Consider the following 10,056-nt stretch of genomic DNA (forward strand, 5'->3'; position numbering starts at 1 on the left):
TTTAATCGGATTTAAGCAGCATCTCATTAAAATGGTAACTAAAGGTGTTTGCATTAGGAGAATGAGAAGACAAGTCACAGCCTTGTAGACAGTATATGTGTCATATATTCCATAAATGATTCATAGCTAGATTATATAAAGAACTCTCAAAATGCAACAATAAGAAAACAAACAACCCAATTAAAAATGAGCAAAAGACGTGAAAGACAATTAAAGAGAATATGAAACTGGCAAAAACAAACAAACAATAGTCATTAGAGAAATGCAAATTAAAATTATGATGAAATATCACTGCATGCCTATTAGAATGTGTAAAAAATATATATGCTGAAAATGTCAAGTGTTGATGAAGATGAGAAGCACCTAGAACTCTCATACATTTCTGGTTGGAATGCAAAAATGATAGAGCCACTCAGGAAAACCGTGTGGCAGTTTCTTATAAACTTAAATATGCGTGTCTCATATTATCCAGTCTGCCACTCCTGGATATTTACCCTACAAAAATGTTACCCTACAAAAAAGAAAAAAAATCTATGTTCACACAAAAATCTGGGCATAAATATTTATAGCAACTCTATTTAGAATTGCCCCAAACTGGAAACAACCCATGTGGTTTTCCACAGGTGACGAGTCATACAGTCATACAATGGGATACTACTCACTGATAACAACTTGGGTGAATCTCAGGGGCTTTGTGAAGGAAGCCAGACACCAATGGCTCATGTATTTCTGTTTCTGTGACATTCTGGACAATGTAACACTGGGGGGATAAAAAATATTAGTCTTAGCGAGGATTTATGAGTGGATGAGAGGGGTGGTTATAAAGGGATAGCACAAGGGCGTTTTTAGGGTGAAAGAAGAGTTCTGTGTCCTGATTATGGTGATAGTTATGAGTGCATGAATCTATATACGTCTTAACATTCATAGAACTGTCCGTTAAAAGAGACAAAGTCAATTTTACTTGATGATAATTTAAAAAATAACAATTTTAAAATTACTCTATATTCACCAAAAAAGGACATTTACGTTTTAACAAAAAAGACTTCCGATTATTGGACTTCATATGAATCACATCCGTTTTTTAGACAATCGGGGAGTCAACAGACACTGGCTGGGTTTATTGTTGACCATGCTCCTATCATGTTGACACATTTCTTGCAGTATTGTAATATGCAGTGGGTTACTGTTGAATTTCCCTGACCTGGGAGCTAGGTGCCTTAACAAGTTAACTAACCCAATCTCTGATATAATGTATTCCTTATTGCTTTTATACAAGAGTCCTTAAAAAACAAACAAGCAGATAATTATGGAAGAGAAGCAGGCTTGAGTTTGAGCTTAGGTTTCGCTACATATTAATCATATGACTTTAGGCTACACTCTCTTAGTTTAACTTAGATAAATTCCTTATCTTTAAAGTGATTAATTTTAAAATGTAGGGTTTAAATGAGGTAATGTGTGAATAAAAACCTAACAAAGTTGCTGGTCCAGCAAGCGCTTCCACCTCATAGTTCTCTTCCTGTGTTGTTTATTTCTTCACTCCCTTACCTTTTTTCTCTTCTTTCCCTTCCCTGTTTTCTTTCTTCCTTCTTTTCATTGGGTTCACAGCAAACTTTAATATGTGTGTATTGGTGAACTTGGACTTACCATAGTAAAGAAATTATTATTATTATTATTTGTAAATTATTTGAATATTTACAGGTAAAAGAGAGAAATTATGGAATGGGAAAACCAAACCATTCTGGTGGAATTCGTTTTAAAGGGGCTTTCTGGTTACCCAAGGCTTGAGCTACTCTTTTTTGTGCTAATCTTAGTAATGTATGTGGTCATCCTTCTGGGCAATGGTACCCTTATTTCCATCAGCATCTTGGACCCCCACCTGCACACGCCCATGTACTTCTTCCTGGGGAACCTCTCCTTCCTGGACATCTGCTACACCACCACCTCCATTCCCCCCACACTGGTGAGCTTCCTCGCAGAAAGAAAGACCATCTCCTTTTCTGCCTGTGCTGTGCAGATGTTCCTTGGCTTGGCCATGGGGACAACAGAGTGCGTGCTCCTGGGCATGATGGCCTTTGACCGCTATGTGGCCATCTGCAACCCTCTGAGATATCCTGTCATCATGAGCAAGGATTCCTATGTGCCCATGGCAGCTGGGTCCTGGATCATAGGAGTTGTCAACTCTGCTGTGCAAACTGTGTTTATAGTACAGTTGCCTTTCGGTAGGAATAATGTCATCAATCATTTCTCCTGTGAAATTCTGGCTGTCATGAAATTGGCCTGTGCAGACATCTCAGGCAACGAGTTCATCATGCTTGTGGCCACGACCTTGTTCACATTGATGCCCTTGCTCTTGATTGTCATCTCTTACTCATTAATTATTGTCAACATCCTTAAGATCCGTACTTCTGAGGGGAGAAGCAAAGCCTTCTCCACCTGCTCAGCCCACCTGACTGTGGTGATCATCTTCTATGGGACCATTCTCTTCATGTACATGAAGCCTAAGTCTAAAGAGACACTTAATTCAGATGACTTGGATGCTACTGACAAACTTATATCCATGTTTTATGGGGTGATGACTCCCATGATGAATCCTTTAATCTACAGTCTCAGAAACAAGGATGTGAAGGAGGCAGTAAAACACCTACTTATAAGAAAAGTTTTTAACAAGTAAATGGGAAAGGGACAGGTAACTTTTTAAAAATCATAAGGAGGAGATCAGCTCGGTAAACTAAAGAGTCACATAGATAGGTGCTTGCTGCTGTGTTAAATGTATCTCCCAGAGCTTTCAAGCTCTAAATTATTCTTTTTTTGGTGCAATGTATAATGAAAGTAAGTAAATAAACTTCAGTATTTTAGGAGTCAATGATTATAGTTTGTTGTTGTTATTGACAAGCTTATTGTAAGGGCAAGTAAAGTGGTAGCGTAACAGGGAGAGAAATTTCCAGACAGGAAAAAAATTACACTAGTATCAAAACTTTAAAATTTTTTTGATAAAATTATTTCCCAAACCAATTTCACAAACCCTTATTTTTGTTACAAGACAGAATGAAGCCTAGTTTCAGATTTTAAAAATTCAGTTAAAATTATTCATTTTCAGTTAAAAATATTCATAGTACTGTGGTTACTAAAATAATTTCATATATTTGGAGTCTATTCAAATATGTACTAGTGATTGTCCTCTGTCTAGGTAGCTGTATACCTTAAACTTACTGGTTCTAGAATACTATTATTTTTATAACTTTTTGTTCATCTCTATGAAGTATTAAATTATTATTCTTTTTGCTTTCAATACATCTGTTGTAGTCTTCTTTCCAAAGAACTTCTGATAGATGGGATCTAAATGCTTTTAACGTTGAATCAAATTACTGATTTTAAAAGCTGCTTGAAAATTAAATGTAAATAACTTCTGTGTCAAATATTCACTGGTAAAAGTAGAGCTACATCTTTTCCTCTGTTGTTGACTCCCCTTCCATGACGTATGTTGCTGATCCAAGAGGAGCTTGTTGTTAACCTACCTTTTTAATAGATCTACCTTGTCATTAGATCTGCCGTTTAGAGGTTTTTTACATTTGATTTTTATCTGGAATTTATATTTCTTTCCTCTGTTATGGTAACCATCAGTTTTGTTTTTTTTAAAGATTTTTATTGGGGAACTGGGGGAAGGGGAACAGACAAGTTGCTGTCCTTTTGTTCTTCAGTCTAGTTGTGGAGGACTTTGCTTCACTGGCCCAAGTTGGCACCATCATTGTGCTCTTCCCGGGTGAGGCAGATCAGTTGCCGGCTTCTGGACAGCCACTCACAGCAGCTGCTGGTGTCTCCTGCTGGCTGCTGGCTACACACGGTAGCCCATGGCAACCCACTGCCACAGGGGCTGCAGCCTACGCCATTGCCAGCGACTCACTGCAGCCCAGCTCCAGGTCGGGCCGTTGTTTAGCATCTTAGCTGTGGAGGGCAGTGTCACTGGTCCTCATATCTGGGATCCAAACTGGGGCCCTCTGGCGTCCCAAGCCAGCTCTTAACCAACACGCCACTCGGCTGGCCCAACCATCAGATTTTTAAAAAGTTTATACCTTTATCATTCTATTTCTTCTTGATTGAATTTCACACTTCAAAATTTCACGTTAGATTTTAATGTTTATTTTAATATTACATCTCTTTTTTTTCTTTGCCTGCTATCATATTAGCCTCAAATATTTTTTATATAAATCAGTTTTTAAAATTTTATTTAAGTTTAAAAAATTTTTATGGGCCGGCCCAGTGGCGCGATGGATAAGAACTCGCTTGGGATGCCAGAGGGCCCCGGTTCGGATCCCACATATGAGGGCCTGTGACACTGCCCTCTACAGCTAAGATGCTGAACAACAGCTCAACCTGGAGCTGGGCTGCTGTGAGTTGCCGGCGACGGTATAGGCTGCAGCCCCTGTGGCAGTGGGTTGCCATGGGCTACCGTGTGTAGCCAGCAGCCAGCGTGAGCGGCCAGCAGCCAGCGTGAGCGGCCAGCAGCCGCAGTGAGCGGCCGTCCAGAAGCCGGCGACTGATCTGCCTCGCCAGGGAAGAGCGCAATGATGGTGCCAACTTGGGCCAGTGAAGCAGCGTCCTCCACAACTAGATTGAAGAACAAAACGACAGCAACTTGTCTGTTCCCCTTCCCCCAATTCCCCATCACTGTTCCCATTCCCCCAATTACCCAATAAAAAAAAAATCTTTAAAAATTTTTTATTCAATTTATTGGGGTGGGGTGATATTGGTTAGTAAAATTATATAGGTTTCAAGTGTACAATTCTGTAATACATCATCTATATATTGCATTGTGTGTTCACCACCCAGAGTCAGTTCTCCTTCCATCACCATATATTTGACCCCTTTATCCTCTTCTATGACCTTGCCTTCCTCTTACCCTCTGGTAATCATTAAACTGTTGTCTGTGTTTATGATTCTTTGTCGCTTTCATTTTTACTTCGATAGATGATTGGATAAAGAAGATGTGGTACATATATACAATGAACTATTACTAGGCCATAAGAAAAGATGAAATACTGCCATTTGCAACAACATGGAGGGACCTTGAGATATCATACTAAGCGACATAAGTCAGACAGAAAAAGTTGAGAAACATATAACTTCACTCATATATGGGATATAAAGCTGAAGTGTTTTTATTTTAAGTTTTATGTAGTTTATCTTATGTTTTGTTTAGAAATTTAGAAAACTATAAGGTATTAAGTTACTGGGTTTTATTTTATCTCTGTTTAGTTGCTTTCGCTTTTAAACACCAATTAAAAGCCCATGTTTTTTCATTGTTAATTATTTATTTAGATTTTAAAATAGTCCTGGTTTTATTTTAGTCTTTAAAACACTTTTTAAATTAAAACTTGTATTTTAAACTCAAAGTAGACATCCATTTTCCCCCTTACAGTTCAGAAATGAAGCAGCAGGCAGCATTATACAGAATGCCACACCACAAAGAGGGAAGTTGAATGGCTACTTTATTTCACTGTCATTCTATCTCTGTCTCCTTGAATCAGTCTTTTAGCTCTGTGAGTAATTATTTTCTTAGACTGTCCCTCAAGAAATTTGAATCAACCAAAAATTAATCCTTTTTAGACCCTATGTCTAATAACAACAACAACAACAACAACAACAACAAAAATGACCTAACTGACTTCATGGAATGGTGTCCTTTCTGAAACTATTAATATATGACAGATAAAGTATTTTAAGATTTAGTTTCTCCAGTACATAAAGCTGTTAGAGCTGGATAAACTGAGCCAAAATTTGTATCATCCCAGAAGTTGTCAGCATATTTAAGGAAGTCATGAAAGATTTGATTAACAAAACATAGTGGAGGTTTTATATCCAGGTTCACAGCCCACTGTTACATCAAATACATTATTCCCAAGATGGAGCTCTTGGGAATTTCTTTTCTGGAAATGTTATATGTATTATTTTTGTGTTATTCATTTGCATTGCTTTCTTTCACCATGATGGTCCATGAAGCTGACTAGAAACTAGTTCAACCAGAATTAGATTAAAAAAAAAAAAAGGAAATGGAGTTGTTTCACTGATGCATGGTTTTCTGACCTTGTTGGGTTCAGTACCGGTCATTCTACATCTGTCCAGAAAGTGGAACCACCATATTGCAGATTGACCCTTCTTTAGAAAATATTTAGGGAACAGGGAGACTAGCAATGTTTGAACTTTAGTTGACTTTTTAAAGAGAGAACAATGTGCCATTCAGAGAGAAATAGAAGAATACCTGAATGGTGACTGAATGGGAATCTGTAGAGAATCCTGCTTATATAATAGCTGATCATTTCTTGTTTCAGACCCCTACTGAGGTTTCATTGCTAGTCATTTCTGCCTGTTCTTCGATGTCATAGTGTTGATGCAGTTCTTTGTCCAGTTTGTTTCATCCCATGTATGGATTTGCCTTCCCTTCAGCCCCTGAACTATAATAGCTAGCTCTGGACTTCTATTTACTAACTGAAGATTTGAGGAAGATATAAGGGAATGACAGTAGAGAAAAGGAAAAAAGAAAACCTTAGACATCAGATCTCACTGTTCCTAACTTTCTGCCATAAACTTTCATGAAGATTCCTTATCATCCAACTCTCTCCTTAGCCCTGGTCTCCTGGTATGTTAATGAGATTCACTCTGCCTCAGATTAGAATTATAATGTATATCTTAAAAGTATTATTACCCTGAGTCCCAGGGAAGCATGATATCTTCCCTGGGACTTGAGGAGATTGTTTCCTTAGCCTGACTCTATGAACTTAGGTCTTCCTTAGAAGTGATCGGATACAGGCCAAAGTTTATGTAGTTTCTGTCAGCCAGGGCACAAACAGTACTGTTTTGGGATGCTGGTAACAGAGTGTGATGCCTACTTTTTTTTTGTGGAAGATCTTATAGTTTTGAAACATGATGGCTGTAATGGTAACAACCTTGGAATGGTTACCACATGCCTCTATTTGCTCAGAACTAGTCTAGTTAACACCGGTTGCCCTGGTATAATTAGTAATAGTTCTCCCATTCATTGTCAAAAGTATCCTAGTTTGGATGATCTAATTTATGATGACCCTAAACAGTAGGGCCTATTAGAGGCAGCAGGAACATCAGATTCCAGAGAAGTGATAGGAATAGCAGATCATAACATTGTGACGACAGTGTCCTGAGGGGGACAGAATGAACACACACCATTCAGCACATGTGAGATACCCCCGGGCCTCTTCAAATTAAGTGGGTGGGTTTTGATCGAGTTGGAGATACCTGATGGAAAGTTAGGAGATGCTTTTCACTTGGAAAATATGCTACAAATTAGATGTTAAATTGTCATTGAAAAATTGTGTAATGCCCACATAATATGAATCTGTGGATTTTCTTTCAGGCAATAATTCACTAAAATGGTTATTATTTCTGCTAGTTCCTTGTTAGGCTAAAACTGCATCATCTGTTTATAAACAATTTGTTCCTTTTTTTCTTTGTTATGGAGGGAATGGCCACCAACTCATTTAAAATGATTTGAGGTAATTAAATAACAAGTGAAAGAAGGAGAGGCCAAAACAAAGCAACTCTGTATTTTCCACTGGAACATGTTAGCTTTCCCATCAGAAGATTACTCTTATTGGCTTCACCTCTTATGAGATATAATGGGAAATCTATTTTGTACTTGTAAACCTTGGCCTATTACTCATCTTTAACATTAAATATTAAAATATAATGGATCAGTACCTATAGGAAAAAGGGAACAATTTAAAATACTTCCCTATTAAACATCATTGATAGGGATCCAACAGTTATCTTAAGGTAAAATTGCCTGATGCTTATACACTTGCACATAGATTTTCTTTTCTTTTATATATTTGTATGTATCATTGCTTAAACATATTACTTTATAAGACATCCTAGATATTCTTTTTGCTAATGGCCTTTTAAGGCCATGATAGATTTTCATATTATTTCAAATGCTAAATAACTTGGAATTTTCAAAAATGAGATGTCATTCATGATTCCATAAATTTGGAGGTAGCTTGAAAATGTCAAGACGTATGTGCCATGACTATCTCAAAAGGCTTATATTAAAAGCCACACTTCCCACTTTCCACCAAATTGGGGAAATAAGTTTCCAGGATCTGTATAAACATGGGACAAAATGTATGCGTCACTTATTTACGTTGATCTTGAGCTATCACATCAATGAAATGTCTTGCGTTCTGAAGGATAACAAGTTTCTGAAGTTTCTGTGAATGGGCGATTAACTGCCTTTTTTAGGTTACCCTGAGGCTCTGGGAAAACCATGCCCTCCATACAGAGTAAATGCTGAGGAATGATCAACTAAATCTACAAGTAAGCTAATATTTTTTTCCTGCTGAATTTCCTCATGAGTCATAAAGAACTTTACTCTGGACAGATATAGATTTGTGCCTGTAGCCTGCCTGATATCCATGGAAATTATTGGTCTGAAACATAAAATATGTTCACCTTTTAGCTGATGTTGAATTTTGTTAGAATGTTTAATAATTTAGTAGATCCATGCTAATTGAGAAGTGTAGATGTGCTCAGTTTTGAATGTTTGGATCCAGTTAGAAGGGATGTCAGCCTATCATTAGTAACATGGACTCAATTAGTGTAGTTCACAACAGTTTCTCATCTTCTTTGGAAATAAAGAATTTTATCCTTTGGTACTCCTTTTTCTACCTTAAGTTTTAAAACAAGCTCTGTGATACGTGAGGGTTCATGAACTGGACCCTGGGCAGAAAGCTTAGGACAGTATATCTTCAGGACAGTGGACCCTGATCTGTGCTAAAATATGTGAAGCTTTCTACAAGGTCGTGGACCTCCACCACCTTGGCACAGGTCATTCTGTCTCAGAATCTACTCACATTGAAGATCTATTTGCCAGATCAGACCTACCAAAACACTCTTACAGTGATGTTTTCCGCAATTTACAATTTGTTTTACATTAATTAGACATCAGATAGTGACCAGGTGTTTTTTACTTACTTTCATTTTCTGTTCTGTCTCACTAAAATAATTAAACATATGCGTTATAGGGTTTCTGGGAGCTTACTTATTTATACCTGGTACTAAAAAAATGGACTTTATATTTGCTATAATATTTTGTATCTAGAACCATTTTATGTTTTCTCCTATCTGCTTGTTTGTGTTACAGGGGAATCTTAATTTTTAAGAAATATGAAACCTAGTTTTAAAATTCGTCCCTAAATTATCTCAGTCTCTGTTTGATATAAGGTAATCACCCCTACTCTAGGTTTCTACGTGAGGATAAAATGAATTCTCTTTGTATAAATAAAACATCAACCAGAGATTCTGCATTTTCTTTTTTTTATAAAAAAATATGGCATTTAACTTAAAAATTGCCAGGCATACTAAGATACAGGATCAAGAGACAAAAAAAGACAAATTGAAGACCTTCAGTTAATTCAAATACAGAAGTTATCAGACACAGGTTTCAAAATATCTGATCTTAACATGTTGCTCAACATAGATAACAAAATGAGTTTACTGGAGAATTAGAAATTATATAAAAAATTAAGTAGAAATTATGAAGCTGAAAAATACAACTTGAATTAAGAACTAAATAGATGGATTTAACCACAGATTAACCAAGGTTGAAGAAAGGCTTAGCAAACTGGAACATACATCAGAAAAAAAATCCATATTATGCACTGAGAAGAAAAAGGAAGGAAAATACAGAAAGGACTATGGGAGATTTATGGGACATGTTGGAAAAGTCTAACGTGTATATAACTGAACACTCATAAAGAGAGGAAAAGAAGAAATGAGGAAAAAGAGAAAATGGCTAATCCTAAATTATTTTCTCAAACTTATGAAAAACATCAAGCCACAAATGCAAGGAAATCAACAATGTCTAAAGAGAATGCTACATTTAAGAACCTCACTGTAAAATTTCAGAAACTAACAATAAAGATAAATTTAAAAAGCAGCCAATCAAAGGAAAAAAACAAAGCCTTTTCCTAGAAAAAGCAGCAACAAATCTTAGAGGTGACGTCTCAACAGAAATGATAGATGCTGGAA

At 36.8% G+C, this 10,056-nt stretch overlaps 1 protein-coding gene across 1 annotated transcript; it reads left to right on the forward strand.

Annotated features, from left to right (window-relative positions):
• Window positions 1–1,698: 1,698 nt before the first annotated feature.
• LOC109371275 (olfactory receptor 13C2) lies at window positions 1,699–2,756 on the forward strand. The gene has a single exon (XM_019623694.1). The coding sequence runs from the start codon at window positions 1,715–1,717 to the stop codon at window positions 2,669–2,671; it is 957 nt and encodes a 318-aa protein (XP_019479239.1). The 5' UTR covers window positions 1,699–1,714; the 3' UTR covers window positions 2,672–2,756.
• The last annotated feature ends 7,300 nt before the right edge of the window (window positions 2,757–10,056 follow it).

Source organism: Hipposideros armiger, unplaced genomic scaffold (genome assembly GCF_001890085.2).
Source record: "Hipposideros armiger isolate ML-2016 unplaced genomic scaffold, ASM189008v1 scaffold_558, whole genome shotgun sequence".
NCBI classification, from domain to species: Eukaryota; Metazoa; Chordata; class Mammalia; order Chiroptera; family Hipposideridae; genus Hipposideros; species Hipposideros armiger.